Source organism: Lontra canadensis, unplaced genomic scaffold, assembly GCF_010015895.1.
Source record: "Lontra canadensis isolate GAN:19392208 unplaced genomic scaffold, GSC_riverotter_1.0 scaffold3, whole genome shotgun sequence".
Taxonomy (NCBI): Eukaryota; Metazoa; Chordata; class Mammalia; order Carnivora; family Mustelidae; genus Lontra; species Lontra canadensis.
The window spans coordinates 48,812,102-48,829,457 of NW_022630997.1; the positions used below are offsets into that span (position 1 = coordinate 48,812,102).

General features: G+C 36.6%; 1 protein-coding gene across 4 annotated transcripts in view; it reads left to right on the forward strand.

Annotated features, from left to right (window-relative positions):
• Window positions 1–17,356, forward strand: part of CTNNA3 (catenin alpha 3) — a 1,751,355-nt gene that overhangs the window by 1,567,514 nt on the left and 166,485 nt on the right. For all 4 annotated transcript variants that reach the window (XM_032842041.1, XM_032842013.1, XM_032842022.1 and 1 more), the window contains exon 14: window positions 8,475–8,567. In XM_032842041.1, the coding sequence (XP_032697932.1) occupies window positions 8,475–8,567 (93 nt within the window). The remainder of the gene's footprint in view (window positions 1–8,474; window positions 8,568–17,356) is intronic.

Genomic DNA, 17,356 nt, shown 5'->3' on the forward strand with positions numbered 1-17,356 from the left:
AGGTTTATTGGTAATATTGAATGAGAAAAGGAATGTGGAATAACCCAGCAGAGTGTTTTTAATGAATAATATTAAGACCTTGATTAAAAATGATTACCTCACTTTTCTGTTCCCAAAAAAGAAGAATGTCAGGGATCCTGATCTGAATCCAGGGTGTTTCTCATACTTGAACTTTCCAAAAATATGTTTTCATTCAAACCTTATTCTTCATGGCTTCCTTAGTCTTTCATATCTTTATTTAAATGTCAACTGGAATACTGCTTATGACAGTTTCCATGAATTAGACATGCAGTCCTGGGAATTGGAGCTGGATCACCAGCTCATTTGGTGGTTGAATAAGTACCAGGATATTGATGATGTCACTTTCATTTATGACCCTCTTGCTGATTTGCTGTGTGCTTTTCTACAGTTATTAGCCTCATTGGTGTTTTCGGAACAGAGGCACGACTGCCACAAGCTTCCTGATAGAAAGAAAGATTAAGGCTAAAATACGCTTGACACTGTGTGATTCTATCATTACTTGAGTCCTTAAAAAGGCCTTATATAAACTTAAGAGATTGTAATGGTCACCCCTTATGATAATCATCATAATCCAGGTTCAACTATAAGGCCCTTTGTATGATCCACTATTTGATTGTTTGCTGGCCTGGATAGGTTTTTAAGTAGCAAACTAAAAAAGAGACTTATTTCATAGAAAATATATGAACAACTGAGATTGTGTCTCCTCTATCAGCAGTATTCTGTATGTTCAGGATTTATCTGCCCAAGTTGTGCTATTTGACTACATGTTTAATTATATGCTCTTATACACTGTAGATGTATTCTTTCCTCTTAGTGTATATATTTTTATATATATTCTGCAACTTAGCTGTGTCAAACTATATTTCAACTGTTGTAGTCTTTAAGGTATATAATACTCACCCAGGATTCTTCATTTCACCATATAGAATAATTTATATGTTGTTATATTCTAAGCATGTTGGGAAAGAGGAAATGGCTTTTGGAACATAGAGGGATGATAATGGTACACAGAGGCAGTTTTGAATTGTTTTTTGAAAGATTATAAGAAGAAAACCCACCAATGATCTAATGTGGCAAATAGAGATATATGTCTTTATTCACATTATTCTTTATATCCTTCTCTATTTTCTTCCTTGTATGAATTCATTAAAAACCATAATTATTGTATATCTACTTTTTGCCAGCATTGTGTTAGGGACTAGAGTTATAAAACATAATAATACTAGCTACCTTCTCATTCCTTATCTGAGCATGAAGATACTTGTGTTCAGGGAATGAACTATATCTCTAATCAATATGATGAACGGGAGTGAATTTGTTTCAACTGAAATCAATGGATTTATCAGATCTCTTCTAGTATTGAGATTTCCTAGTACTGAGGAATCATTTCTTCCACATTAATATTATTCTTTCAGTTTAAGCATGAACTCTTAAATCTTAAAATTTGAGGGACTTAACAGAAAACATCAAGTTTTACTTACTTCCCTTCCCAATTTTGAAGATGAAAAAATTGAAGCCTAGAAAATTTATGACATTTTTCTAACAACATACAACTAATTGGTGACAAAGTTAGAATAAAGACCCAGGTATCCTAACTTCAAATTCATTAATCTACCACAATAGCACAATCCCACCAACTTTCTGATAATACAAGAACTGTCTCCCCAGGTTAATCTGAGGTACTTTACACTCCTTCCCCTCTTCTGCCTGACATTTCTAAGGAAATTTCTCTATGTCTCATCATTCATTCTCAGTCTCAAACCATATAACTCTAGGGAATATCTTTTATTTCCATTTAATATCCTTACTCTTTCTTTCTCTTGAGGAGAAGGATTATGTTTTATTTGTCTCAAGATCCCTAGAATCTAGAATAATAGCTTGTTTCTATGCATAAAAAATAGACACTCAAATATGTTAGTTGAGATGACTTAATTTGATTTTTTTAACCTCTTTATTAGTGATCAAACTTGGATTATCAGTGCATATCTTTAGATAATCATTTCTTCATTATTAATAAAAGTTGAAAGAAGTACCACAGAATGAAAGCAGCTCATTAAATGCTGACAGTACAACGGCGACCAAGTTTGTGATTTTATTTTCATAAATCTTCTGAGATAGTCTTGCAGGTATTTGTTTAGGACTAAAATGAACAAACAGTGCCCTCTTCTGTCTGGTAACCATAGTGGTGCTATGCGGGGGTATGAATTTCAGTCTACAAATTCAGATGTAGAAGAAAAAAATGACTTTTTTTTTTCCCCTAAGTTAACCTGGTTTTATCTTTGTTCATGGGGAATTTAAATATAGTCATTTAAAGAGAAGACAAACTTCTCTTTACCTCTATCACTTGTGTTGCACCAGGTGAACCAAAGTTCTAGATCAGTAGTTCTCAAACAGGGATGATACCCCTCCCCATGGGGAGGGGGGCATTTGGAAATGTCTGGAGATACTTTTGATTGTCACAACTTGGGAGGCTTCCTACTGCATGTAGTGGGTAGAGACTAGGGATAGTGCTAAACGTCCCACAATATGGAAGATGGTCTCTTGCAACCAGAATTATTTAGAGCAAGATGTCCCTAGTGCCAAGTTTGGAGACTCTTTTCAGAATGACCCATTCTGAATGGGTCATTCTGAGTCAGAATGACCCATCAATTACTTGTCATTCTCCCAAATTGTTTACCACTCAGACACCCATTGTCCTAGCACATGTAGCTCCTTCAGATTTACTACTAGCTGTTTCCAAAATACTTTATGGGAAGACGTGAAATTCAGGTCTGAGTTTAGAAGATGGTGTTTTCTCTGGTTCTTTTATGTTGATCCCGAACTTTCAAAGGGATACTCAGACATCTTTCTAGACTTCCAAATCTGAGAATCTTGAGCTTATGCAAGATCTCTCTCTGCACAAAATCTATTATTTCTAACTTTCATAATCTTTATTTTTTAAAAATGCAATTGAGGAATCTTTGCCTCAAACCTTCCCTTAAACAAGGCATCATTAAATCAACACTTACTGAAGGCAGAAGTTGGAAAGAACTAAACATTAATCTATAGCTTAATAATGTTCCATGACATTCTTCTGACATTGATACCAAAGCTTATGTGTCATTAAATCATTTATTCCTTTATTCAGTTAGGATCTTTTCACTGAAAGCGTAGTATATTTTGTTTTAAGGTGCTCAGAGTGATAAAAAAGACAATATCCTTATCCTCATGGAAGTTATGTTCTAATGGGATAAGACTAAAACATATTCCCTCTCAAAAGAAAAGAAAAAATATAATTTCAGGTTATGATCAGCTTTCAAGAGCTAAAGAAAGAAATATAGGGTGATGTAATAAATAAATGAAGTAAGGGAAGGGATTATTTTTAGGTAGACTGAGGGGATGACTGGGTAGGGCTGCAGATAGGCCAACTGGGCTCCCATGGTGAGGATCCAGCCATGTAAGAGCTCGAGGAACTCACCAGACAAGAGAGCAGTGGATACAAAGAGCCCAAGAGCCTGATGAGGAATGGGCTGATGAGTGGGCCATGTTTGAGGAATAGAAAAGGTGTCTTTGTGTGTTTCCAGCAAAAAAAGGCAATTCTTACTTTTCTAGAATTTGAAATTATTAGTATTAACAATATAGTAATAATAATAGTATATAATTAATAATATAGTGTTAATATATCTAGACCTCTTATAAAAATATATTTGAATTATAGACTTTCCACTTTGACATTCCAAAATCGTCATGTGCTATCAGCTCAGCTAGGAGGGCCTGATCCAGCATGCTATTTCCACTGCCTGGTTCAAAAGAAGACTCCCCGTAGCCCCCTTCCTAATAGCTTCCTGGAGTGTCAAGACTGTTCCCCACACCTCTGGAACAGTTACTTGATTGTAGTGAGCTAGGGATGGATACTCAGAAAAATATGATTTACGACTAAGTCACATGTAGGATTTAGAATTCAATCTTAATTTGAGAGGAAAATGTCAAGTATGACTCCTGTACCTAGACTACTTTTTTCTTTTTTCTTTCTTTTTTTTTCTTATTTCCTTTCTTAATTTTCTCTTTTCCTTTCCTTCATTTTTCTATTAAGTGACTACAAAATTCTTTTTTATATATTTTAATATTAAATAATTATAAAGTCTGTGCCAGTGAATTTTTAAGTATACTGAATACTGTCTGACTAAGAATGCTCAAAGAATTAGGGAGATAAAGTCCGTAGAGAGCATTAAGTGCCTTGGGGGGAAAAAGATATATATAAATGCAGTCATTTCTATCTCAGTAAGTATATATATGCATTAAAACCACCAGTTTATGGTGACCCTGAAGTTTAATGTGTCACTATAGTTTATTGTGGCTCCAGTTTCTATATGAAAACCTCAGCCTGAGTATTTCCAAGTTCTATACCTTTTCTGGCCTCTCTTGCAAAAATAAAATGGGGCCTTATAATAAAATTAATAATAATAATTTTTAATAATCATAAACAGTATTAAACTTCAGTACTTTCTATTCACTGAATAATGTTCCAGTTCATCATCTTATTTTATCCTCACAATAACCCTAAGAATTAGGTAATATGTTTGTCATTTTACCAGGTGAGGGAATGAAGTTAATTTCAAATCACTCTGAGCTGCCTAAGGAGGGCTTCACAACAAATAAGAATTAAATAGAAAGGCATGAAATAGTGTCTCTGAATTCTGATACGAGAAATAAATGAGTAATGACTGACTTTATTAACCCTCTTTCCAGGAAAAAAAAAAAAATCTTGGTTTGGTTTAGAGACAGCCTATCTTGGAGAGGGGAAGTCATTTCCATCATCACTAAGAATCTATGTGAGAGTGAATCTTTGCTGGGCCCAGCTTAAAGGATAATTTTACTCTTATATAATGAATAAAATTAGATAAAAAAAGATCTTTACTTGGACTTTAGGAGAAAGCAGTATGTGTGGCATTATATTAAACCCTGTGTAGCATAGGACATCAGATACTAAGAATGGGGTGAATGTAACTAGAATCAGCTAGTAAGCATCAGATCAAACCAGAATAACAAATTTGAAGTAAAATGAAAGTATCCAAATTGCTACAAATGTTTTATCCAAAAATATAAAGGGTTTTGATGGGATGAGGGATAGAAGAGTGGAAGAAGAGGTGAAAAAGCAATAAAAAGAAAGAACCAAACTTTTCCTGAGTTCCAGCTATTTATGGGCTAAGCAATCCCTACTTAACGCATCTTAGTACAACTGAGCCTAGCAACAGACTTCAGGGTTAGGTATTATTATCTAAAATTTTGTTCTGAGGAAACCAGCATTTAAAATGGCACACAAAATGCCAAAGCCCCACAATCACTAATTGGAGAGCCAGAATTCAAATTTAGGTCTGTATTACTCAACATTATTAGGTCATTCTACTGCATGGCACGTCCTAAGGTAGTTGGCCTCCCCTTCCCTAGAATGAAAATTGATTAAACACACACACACACACACACACACACACACACACACACACACACATCTTCCAGATGCTTGCACCTTCCAAAGTTACCGGATGCATAGAAGCAAGCTGTCTTTAAAAGTGTGTAATATAGGGTAGCCCCAGCTTCCTCCTCCCTTTTACAATGTTTGCTCTATTATTATTTGTCTTCAGCCCTGCAGGTGTTAATGTATCACCTCAAAAGTGATGAAAGTGCTCCTCTTTCTGTCTCAGTTTCCACTTAACCAATAACATTGTATATTCAACTTTTTATTTTTGCAATACTAGCTAACTGCTTGCCTGACAAAATACAAAAATGCTGCCAGCAAATGTTTTGAACACTCCCCCACTGATTTTGTTCCTGAAAAGAAGAGGTCAGTCCTATGTTAAAGAAAAAAAAAAAAAGAAAAAAGAAAAAAACCCAACACAGAAATATGTGGGTGTCAATTGTAGGCTTATCTCTTCCTGTGGTATCACAACAAAAATGGTACTTGTGACTTCTGACAGCAGCAGTTGTTCTTAGTTTCTGTTAAATCACTTTATTTTGAGTTGAATAAAATGTCGGAATCAATGATGAAGTTATATGTCACTTCATGGGAGAGTATAATCCAAGAAATTAACAGCAGACATTTATAAGGAACAGATCACAGTAGTGGCACTCGGCAGCCATCAGTTGCAAAACAATAGGACCTAAGAAAAGAAATCTGATCAACTGATTTTATTCGGATGTTTCAGGGGCTGATGATGTATCCAGGAAGGAAATTGTAAAGACTCTTTCTCAAATAAGGTGGGAAGAATACACAAAAACAGCTAATAATAAAACATGTGATTGTGTAGAAATTCACAGTGGTAAACTTATGGTATTAATACCTAAGGGAAAAGAATAAATTGCCCAGTGAGCATAACTGCACACAGTTCCTGCAAAGAGGAGCTGCATGCAGAGATAAAGATACACAACAGTTACTCGAGCACATCAGAGACCTTGGCAAGAGGGGTCTATTAATATACAATAGGAGTCAGTTGAAATAAATGGAGAGGGTTGGTGATGCTAAGTGCAAGTCTTAGAAAGCAAAGAAAGTGCAGGTTAAAGAATCGTGAGATGGGAACAAATCTAAGGCCATTAGTAGTAGGAAATAGGTAGTTTGCTCCACAATGTGAGCTAATTATGGCAAGTTCCCGTCTCTGGAGTGGTCCCAAGGGAAGATAAACTCTCCACAGCCCTGAAAATAAACAAAGGACCTGTGTGCAAAGCAAGGTTTAAGGGAAACCAGGGCCAGACTGAGGAGGCATCCCCTGCCCCTGACTAGTCTTTAACAGCCAGGTGTAAAGAAGAGATCTCCCACTTCACATCTGGTAGCTTTTCACGAAATCTGTTTGATTTCTGGATTTCTTACCAAGACTCCATATTACATGAATCATACATCATTTAAATGAAAACAAGTATCAAATTAATTATTGTTAAGTTCTTTTACTTGGATTTGCAATAATGACAGATATCTTTAAATTATTGCCCCTGTGAGATTAAGGAGAAGAGATTAAGTGAGATTAGATTAGATACTTAAGATTCAGTGAAGATTAAGATTGGATACTACAGCATAAGACAAAAAAATTAGTTTGAAATATGGAAAATGGAAGCACAGTAGAGATACAGTGAGAATGAGTGTCTGCTGTTGCCATTGATCTCTTTTGTTTTGCTCATATCCTCTTTGTTTTCTTGACTGTTTCCTTTGCTGTGCAAAAGCTTTTGATTTTGATGAAGTCCCAAAAGTTTATTTTGGCTTTTGTTTCCTTTGCCTTTGGAGACATATCTTGAAAGAAGTTGCTGTGGCTGATATATGTTTTGCTCATATCCAATGTTCTTTTCAGCTATCGCTGATAATTTTGCTTCAGCCATTCAAAAACATGGAGAGATTTCATTGTAGTGATATGACAGTAAGCCTGGGAGACCAAGTCCTTACTTACATCACAGGGTAAACAACAACTGGCTGCCTGATTCAGCAGCAGCGTGCAATCCAGTGTGATCACCAACAGCACAGTGGAAGTGGAGGGGTCAGGAAAGGAAGGTTTGGCCAAGTCTTCTGGAGCCCGATACCACCTAGATACAAGATGTTTAAGCTGAAATTGAAAAAAAAAGGAAATGGAAGTAGATTAGCTATTTAGACACTGAAGTTAAAATATTTACTCTTTAATTTCCTAGAACATTTAAATGCTTAGTAATTTTGGTGCCATTTCCATGTCCTATAGTTTAAATTAGAATTACATCATCCATTTATCACATGTGAACACCTTGGTATGTGATGACCACATCATGGTTAGCCAACTCCCTCTTCACCCAGAGAAAAACTTCCTTCTGCTTATTTTGCTTTCTTTTTCTTTCAGAATTTATTGGGATATAATTCATATACCTAACATTCACCATCTTAAAGTGTAAAACTGGGTTATTTTAGTATACACACACGATCATGCAGTCATTACCACTATCTAATTCCAGGACATTGTGAGCATCCCAAAGAGAGACTGCATGCCCATAAACCATCATTGCCCCCTCCCTCTTTCCCCTCCTTTAGGAAACCCTGGTCAAATTTCTGTCTCTACAGACTTGCCTATTGCAGAAATTTTGTACAAATAGAGTCACACAACATGTGGACTTGTGTGGCTAACTTTTCACTTACCATAACATCTTCAAGGTTCACTTATATCGCAGCATGTATCAGTACTCCCTTGCTTTTTCTAGCCAAATAATAGTCTATTCTATATAATTTTGCTTATTCCTCAGTAGATGTATGTCTCAGCCGTTTCCACTTTTTGGCTATTACGATTGGAAAGCCTATGAACATTTCTTTTTACAACTTTTTGTGTGGACACATATTTTCATTTCTCTTGGGTATATACCTAGGAGTAGAACTTCTGGGTCATACTGGTAACTCTGTGCTTTCTTTTGGAGGTACTGCCAGACTGTTTTCCATTTTGCATTCTCACCAGCAATGCTTTGCTTTCTTTTTATAGACCCCAGAGGAACTGGAAGATGTTTCTGACTTGGAAGAGGAACATGAGGTGCGCAGTCACACCAGCATTCAGACCGAAGGGAAAACTGACAGGGTAAGTCAGCTCCCTGGGAGGAGAGCTGTAGGCTGTGCCCTCTTGTTGTCAATCAGGCAGCCTCTCATAGGAGGGACTCCAGGATCTGGAACCAGTTTTGCAAAGCCCAGGAGGAAGAATCCCAGAATGCATGGTCTGTAGCATGAGGGGAATTACTTCCTTGACATTGACAACTCACAGTGAGACCATTTCTGGTCAGGTAGTAAATTATTCCATACCACTTCTAATCTCTATACCAGTCATGGGAATATGGAATTGAAATGTGTACACATTTGTTTAAAGTAGAAAAGAGAAACCAAGAAGTTAAAGTATTTTAGATTTCTAGAATTCTAAATTCTAGAAAAAATATATTTCTGAGAAACTACCCCTATACTTTTCTTCCTTTCTGCAATGCCGCCTTCTCTTACCCTCAACACACACACACACACACACACACACACACACACACACTCACACACATGCCTCCAACAATGATAATTGACTTCTGAATTATTCTGTGGCATTGTATTTCACTTTACTTATACCCAGTGCTTGGGAATCTGTAAAAGTTTGGCTTGCTAGCCAACAACAGTATGCAACCGCAGACCAACTACAGAACTTGGGTCTGAAAGTCAGGTGATACAGCATAGTGGCTAAGACTAGAACACATCTGAATTAGCCATTTCTTTTCTGTGTCACCCGGAAAACTCATTCAGCTTTTCTCTGACTTGGTTCCCTGATTTGTAAAGTGACGATACTGCGAGTACTTCCATGTGTGAACTATTGTGGGGCTAACTCAGTTAATTAGTAGAGCACTTAACACACTGCTTAGCTCATAGTAAGTTCTCAATAATCATGAGTTATTCTTTGTAGTTGTCATAGGGATAGTATAATTATCCTCACTTATTACTACTATGAATTATTTAAATTCAGTGACATTACATTTGGAGATGGATAGGAAAAGATAAATTTAAGAAAGTTCCACATGTTCAAATATTCAGATTACTTAGAACTGATATATGTTAGTCACAACTCCTGTGTTTTATTAGAAATGGTGGTTTTCTTGAGCTTACATTCCGTGCTGGTTATTGGGTTAATTCCCAGCCCTCCAGAAGCCACTTCATGTTGGGAACTGTCTGGGGGCACCCGGCATCTGAAAGAAGTTTCCTTCTAATCTAGTAGGCCTCTTTGTTAAGAAGGAAATTTTTCCAAATGGCAATGGAGTTGGAAATAAATTTTGCTAATAACATAGTTTGCTCATGCTTTCAGGTAAGTGAGTGAGTGATTCACTTCACTGCGGCTGAGCCACTGGAGGTGGAGGGTAGCTGTCAGGACTTAAAAGGTAATTGATAAGGGCAAATTTTGTTAAAATAAAAGTAACCTTAGTAGGATGCTGGGATTAGGATAAACATACCATAGTTCTCATTCTGGATCATCACATGTAGACAATAAAGCCTTGGTTAAGACCTTAAGTCTTAGAAACTTCAAATGTCTTCATTGAAAATGAGAAAAATAGGGGTACCTGGGTGGCTCAGTGGGTTAAGCTTCTGCCTTCGGCTCAGGTCATGATCTCAAGGTCCTGGGATCAAGCCCCACATCAGGCTCTCTGCCCAGCAGGGTGCCTGCTTCCCACCACCCCCCACCTGCCTCTCTGCCTACTTGTGATCTCAGTCTGTCAAATAAAGAAATAAAATCTTAAAGAAAAGAAAATGAGAAAAAATATTATCATACCTTCTCAAGCATTATTGATAACTTCAAGATAATGCAAATGAAAGTATTTTATAAACCTTAAAATTCGCATGCTAAGAAAATAAGCTTCTTGTTACTACTATTTTGATTGTGTTTTTGTTCTTGGCTGAGGTTACAGGCCAGCTAGCTAAATGGCAACCTGACTATTGTAGGTTAAGAAGTTGATGATCTCGATAGTCCTGGATCTTAAGAATCTTTCATAGAAGCTGCTGTTTCTAACCGTGTAGAAATCACCCTGGAGCTGCTCTGTATTCTGGATTTGTGTTCCACTGTGCACGGTTCCCTGACAGGCCAGTTCATCTGCAATGCCCCTGGGCAATAACCTCACTACAGTCTCTTGGCAAGATAGATCCCTAACCATCAAATCTACTGGGAGCAACGTTATATTCAACCTGGCCACTCTGTGCTCTAGTAAATCTCCCTGCATAAATTCCAAGTAGTTTAGATTTTCTTCACTTCCTGCCTTGAGGCTTCTCTGAAATGGCTGTGTGGAATCCCTCAGGAAGCTGATCAGATATTCTAATACATACACAATCTATGTGAAGCATTAACACTCCACAGAGCAACCTTGATGAATATTCTTATTTTCCCTGGATGAACCATTTTGCATTTTGCAAAGGTCTCCAAAGGATTCCCAGGGGGATCAAGGCAAACCTCCCACCACAGCAAACAATTTGATAATATACCTTTGGATTTGTTCTTTTTTGTTTGTTTGTTTTTGTTTTTGTTTTTTTCTTTCCTGATTCAGTCTTCCCAGGCTCCTAGTTCTGTTCCCCAAGATTTCATCCCAGAATTGGCTACTTTCCATTCTTAGGCTCTGCTTTTGAGGGAAAACAAGAAAAGATAGTCACAGTACATAAACTACTTAATTATCACATTAACTTTGATATACTGATACATTATCCTGGTTTTACTAATAAGATCACTGAGGCGCAGATTTATATAACCTGTCTAGTAAGTGGGTTATGTTTTCAGACAAAGAACCTGGGTGATTACCACATGTCAACTCACTCAAAATATAGAATAAGTGGAATGAATCTTTTACTAACAAGCAAACAAACCACCACCACCACCACAATAAACCTGACTCACCACCAGTGGAATGAAAGGATGCTGTAGTGGTCTGAGAACTGGAGGAAGGATACAAATTTTCTTTTTAAAATTTAAAGAGTAATTATTATATAGCATGGACAATTTAATTCAAATAACAACCTCTTATTGAAAACCTGATTTGTGAGTTTATTCCTACAGAATCTGTGCTCATGGCAGGACAGCTCAGACTGTCCCCCGCCCAAACCACCTGAGCAAAATGTTCATGTTGACAGGTTTTATGATTTCTCTCAGGCATCTGGCACCCCTAACAGGCCCCATATTCTCTATCATTGGACCTCTATGCTTATCTTTCTATGTTCAGTCTCATATCCATTTGAGACTTTATCTCTGTGTTCTAACCAGCATTCCCGAAGTTTCCATACATTGAGCTCTGTCTGTCTTTTGACACATTTCCCAGATACCATCAGGTTGAGAAGATACCATAAGATTTTTTTTTTTTTTTAGATTTTATTTATTTATTTGACAGACGAAGATCACAAGTAAGCAGAGAAGCAGGCAGAGAGAGAGAGGAGGAAGCAGGCTGAGCAGAAAGCCCGATGAGGGGCTCGATCCCAGGACCCTGGGATCACGACCTGAGCCGAAGGCAGAGGCTTTAGCCCACTGAGCCACCCAGGTGCCCCGATACCATAAGATTTTGAAATGGAATCTGTTGAGAATTTTTTGAATACTCATGCCATGCTTAATGAGGAATTTCTGGTCACTGAACAAGACATGTGTTTGGGTTCCTTTTTGTTTGCTGCTAAATGCCTTTTTGGTTCTTGGCTTATGCAGACTCTGCTATATGGAACATGCCATAGAACTAATTTCAGGCACTGTTTAGTCATGGAGTGACAGTTATTTATTATCATTTTATTTTTTGCATTTCACTCCCAGTAGCTTTGGCTCAACATCATCTGTTATTGCTGTCATCAGTAGCAAATGCCACTGGGCATTGTAAAGGTCTATAACCAACAAATAATGATTTAGAATCCAAAGTCAATGAGAGCGAAATACTAAAAGACCAATAGTGCATGCCTTATGAAGTAGCAGAGGAACAGCACTGGAAATTAGTGATTATCTTAATTATTAAACATGAATACTCACTAGACCAATACTGTGGTTATATTCAGTAATCAGGCATTCCGCAGTGATACAGGAGTGTGATTTTGTTATAGATTTACAAAACATTCTTTAAAGATCTCATTGTTTATTCTGATCATGCTCTTAGCAAGGATAAAATAGAAATCTTTTATCTGAAAAACTCAAATTTGAAAGAGACATGAAAATAGATTCCTGTTAAGATCATCAAATTTCTAAAACTACTGGTAATAAGACTTTTTGGTAAGTCCTAAAAGCTTTCTAAAAGATTATACTAAATACATGCTAACTCATATTTTCTATTTAAACAAAACAGTGTCAGTTATCATTTAACACTTTATAGCTTACAGAATACTTCCAAATTGGTGTCTTACTTAACAAAAGCTGTGGAATTTTTCTTTTTCCCTTGATTATACTAATTAGGGAATTTAACTCAAAGGATTTCAGTACTTTATGCAAATCATGTAGACTGGAACCAAGTCCCAGGTCTTCTGGCATGAACCACATTCTGTCCAGTGTAACACACTTGTAAACGGGTAGAATCTCACCATTCCTTAAGATCTCATTACCCGCCTATTGTTACAGCCAGTATTATGGAGTTGGTATTATCATTTCTCTACTAGAAAAACGATTCCTGAAACTGAAAACCATAAACCTTAAGTATCAGACTTGTTTAAGCCTCACAAGTTTCAAAATGTATCAATGCTACAATCTTCCACCAATAACAAAATCATTTTATTGTTTACAATTTAAAAACTACTTAATGATGCCCAGACCTTGTCAGTCTCTCCCCAGTGGATCACTTTACCTTGATGAAGTCTAATATTAATCAGATAGAGTCAGATAGTGGCAGACCTTGTAGGACAACAATCCTGGGCCTCCAAGCACAGAATCTAGACAAGTGAGGCAGTTACTCCTCAGTCTCTTATCCAATTGGTCTCTGTGATACTTCAATAGAGGGAACATTCCAATTTCTAGATTTCCTCCCTCATTTATTTATTGTCTCAACTATTTATTATCTGCAGGAGGAGCAGCAGGGACAAGAGACTCTCAGGAAATAAAGTATCCTCAGAGTGGTGGCTCAAAGTATGTTTTTCATGCCTACCTGGGGTTTTAGGAAGACTTAAGAGAATATGGGGCACCTGGGTGGTCCAGTCCGTTAACTATCTGACTTGATCCCAGGGTTGTGAGTTCAAGCCCCATGTGGGGCCCCATGCTGGGCATGAACTTAAAAACAATAACAACAACAACAACAAAACAAGCAATAAAATAGATTGAAAGAGAGTTTTGTGAGTGGAATGGGTGAGCAAATGATTTGCCTTTGCTATCATTGGCTTATAATGTAAAGATGTATAAACTTGGGAGTCAGATAAGCCCTGATTCAAATCTGGCTTCCACCTATTACTATCCGTATGATCTCCAAAAAGTTAGTGTACATTTCAAACTGTTTTCTAATCTGTAAAATTGTGATGATCATATTAGTAATTGTATCTATTTTATAGTCATTCTTAAAGATGAGATAAATGAAAAGTTTCAGGTCAGTTCTTGGCACATGTGAAGTCTTCAATCAATTTTAAATTTTTTCAAAGATTTTACGTATTTATTTTTTGTGAGATCTGTTTATCTATTATTTTTATTATTATTTATCATCTATTATTTATATTTACTTATTTATTTTTGTGAGATCTTTTGACTTATTTTTGTGAGAGAGATTGAGAGAGCACACGGGCAGTGGGAGGGACAGAGGGAGCAGCAGGCTCCCCACAGAATAGGGAGCCCAATGCCAGACTCCATCCCAGGACCCTGGGATCATGACCCAAGCTGAGGCAGATGCTCAACTGACTGAGCCACCCAGATGCCCTCAATTTTGATTTTTATTTAAAAAAAATGAATTTTGTAATAAGTGTAGAATTGTGTATTGGTGTTATACTTTGACTTCCTTTTGAGTAGCTCAAGAAGATTTGTAAATACAAGTCTCAGTCTTCTAGAATGAGATTCCTTTGGTTTTTTGGTTTTGTAGTGCTAAACATTTTGACATGCTGGAAATTCTATTATGAAGTCTTTTGAAGCAGTTTTCCGCCCCCCCCAGGAGGAGGGCTTATCAGAAACAGCTGCAAGAGATTAGAAGGAAGATGACATTAATGTGATTTTTAATGATGCTGGCACTTTATATATATCTAATTCACGTATATAATGTAAAACTGAAATAGTGATCATAAAAACCAACTCTTGATGGTGAGATAAAACAGAAAATTTGACCCAGTAATTGTCAAGTTTGTAATTTCTTTATTGGATGTCTGGCCCTGCCCTGGGAGTTTTTCTTCTTTGTGGAATGTTGGTACTGTGATGATCCATTAGTTTCTATTTCTCTCAGTCTTCACTTACCTTCATCAAGTTACACAGGGCTTAATTTCCAAAGTTTATGGTACATACTCGAAAAAAAAAAAAAAAAAAGAAAAAGTCGCTCATCCTGACTTTTATAAGCTGCATGTTAGAATCAGTTTTTCAAGCAGTCATTTGAAGTCACCTTGTATTGAGGGAAATCTTATAATTAAAACAACGTGGATGGATCTAAGGTATCTAGAGAGAGAATGCTAAGTGAAATAAGTCAGTCAGAGAAAGACAAATACCATATGATTTCACTTATATATAGAATTTCAGAAACAAGATAAATGAAAAAATTAAAAGAAGAAGCAAACCTAAAACAAAACAAAACCCAGACTCTTAACTATAGAGAACAAACTGAGGGTTACCACAGGGAAGGTCAGTGGGGGATGGGTGAAATAGGTGAAAGGTATTAAGAGTACAGTCATCATTATGTGCACTGAGTAATGTATAGAATTGTTGAATCATTATATCGCACACCTGAAAGTAGTATATAAAGTAGTATATAACACTGTATGTTAACTATACTGGAATTAAAATTTAAAAAAATAAAATTTCCTTTTATTTTTCTACTCCTAAGAAGAACTTATGTTCTAATGGTTCTTCCTTCTGCCAATATAGCTTGAAAGCCAACAGGTCTCAAAACTAAATAGACGATTTTCTTCAGTCTCACACAATTTAAACTTTGATGATAGCATCTTGTAGATGAGGAATGAAAGAGGGAACTCATTTAACATTACTGACCGAGGTCAGTACTGACCAAGATTTTCATTTGAGAGTATTTGAAGTTGTGATCTCCAAATGCTAAAATTCAGTTTAGTGGACATAACATTAAAAAAAAAAGACAAAAAAGTTAGAAATTGGTAATTTCGATTGTAGTCAGATCATACTTCAGCATGATAAAATTACACCACCTTTTTAAAGGTATATTATTTGTCATGCTTACTAATGATCCAAAATTCAAGAAATTGTAATATGTAGTCTTTGGTGATTAAGATTTCTCATATTTTTAATATTATCTTCCCTTAAGAGTATATATTTTGTAAGTCTGCTCTGCCTTAAGGAATATCTTTTGAGTCCATTGAATCTGTGTAAGTTCTATACATAGAAGTAAATTGGGGCAGAAATAAGAACAGTTGCCTAGGTTACTGGACACAACCTCAAAACGTCAACAGCAGCAAATGAATGGGAGCATGTCAAATGTTAAAATACAGGAAATGTTTCTTGGGGTAAAAAAGAAATAGCCATGTACACTCTAACATCATGTTGGTAATTGGGAGAACATCCTACTTGTGACTTTTTATGATGCTGAATCAGCTGGATATTCTCTACCAAGAAGACAGAAAAAATGCCATGAATGGATAGCTTGTTTTAAAAATTAGAAATATTTTAATAGGCCCTATTTATTATCAGAAGACACTCTCAGTAACTCCAATTTATACTGAATTAACATGCAAAATATGGTAAGACATGACCTCATTACCTTTTTCATGATATAATTTTGTTTAGGTTACTATGACAAACGCAGCTTGCACAAGCCGATGAATTTACATTATTCAAGCAGTGTTATACTAAGCAATGCATTTTCTCTTCAGCAGTTTCTTTAATTTCTATTGTGTACTTGGCAATAACTCTGCTTTCCTATCTTTCTGGCTGATCGTTCTCAGTGCTTCATGGTTTCCTCTTCCTCTGTTTACTTCTCAAGTGTCAGGGTTTCACAGGACCTCTGATCTAAGCTCTCTAGTCCTCCAATTCTTCCCAGTTTTCCTGAACACTCTCATACATCCCAAGATTTCAGATGTCTTACACAGACAAGCGAATGTAGCCACATACTGTGTCGTGAGCTCTGACTACTTATACTGGCAGGTTCGCAAGTTTCCTCTCCTCACATGGCTTGTGACACTTGCTGTTTCCAAGCCTGAGTGCATCGCCTTACCCTACAAATCTACTGTATATTCCTGATAACAATTCTGTACATTTCATAGAACACATCTGAACCTGGGAATGATTTTTTACTTCCCTCCATAGCTAGGCATACAACATGTTCCAGCTTTACTATCTTCTAAATATTTTCTGAACTTTTCTATTTTTTCACCACCTCCACTATCACTACCTTGAAAGAAAATGTTGCACTGGACAAAGTTGAACAGGAAAGGAAGCATATATTCAAGGCTATTGCACTAGGGGTAAGAGACCAGAACTTTGCATTTGACTCTCCTAGAACAAAGGGCTGAACATTTTTCAGAGATGGGATAAGGGAGATTGTATGCTGTCTGTTTTCACTAATTGGCTTTGCCCAAAGGAAAAGTGAAATTTCTCTATCTTCATGACAGGAGGTACTTTTATAACTTGGAGCAAGATGCTGCTAAATTTAGGTTCCCGCCCTCCCACTGAGCCTAGGAGGTAGAGGCTTTATGTTCTTTGATGATGGCATGTCAAAGGGACAGCTTCTTAGTTCTTGAGAAAGACAGTCCTTGTTTGTAAAG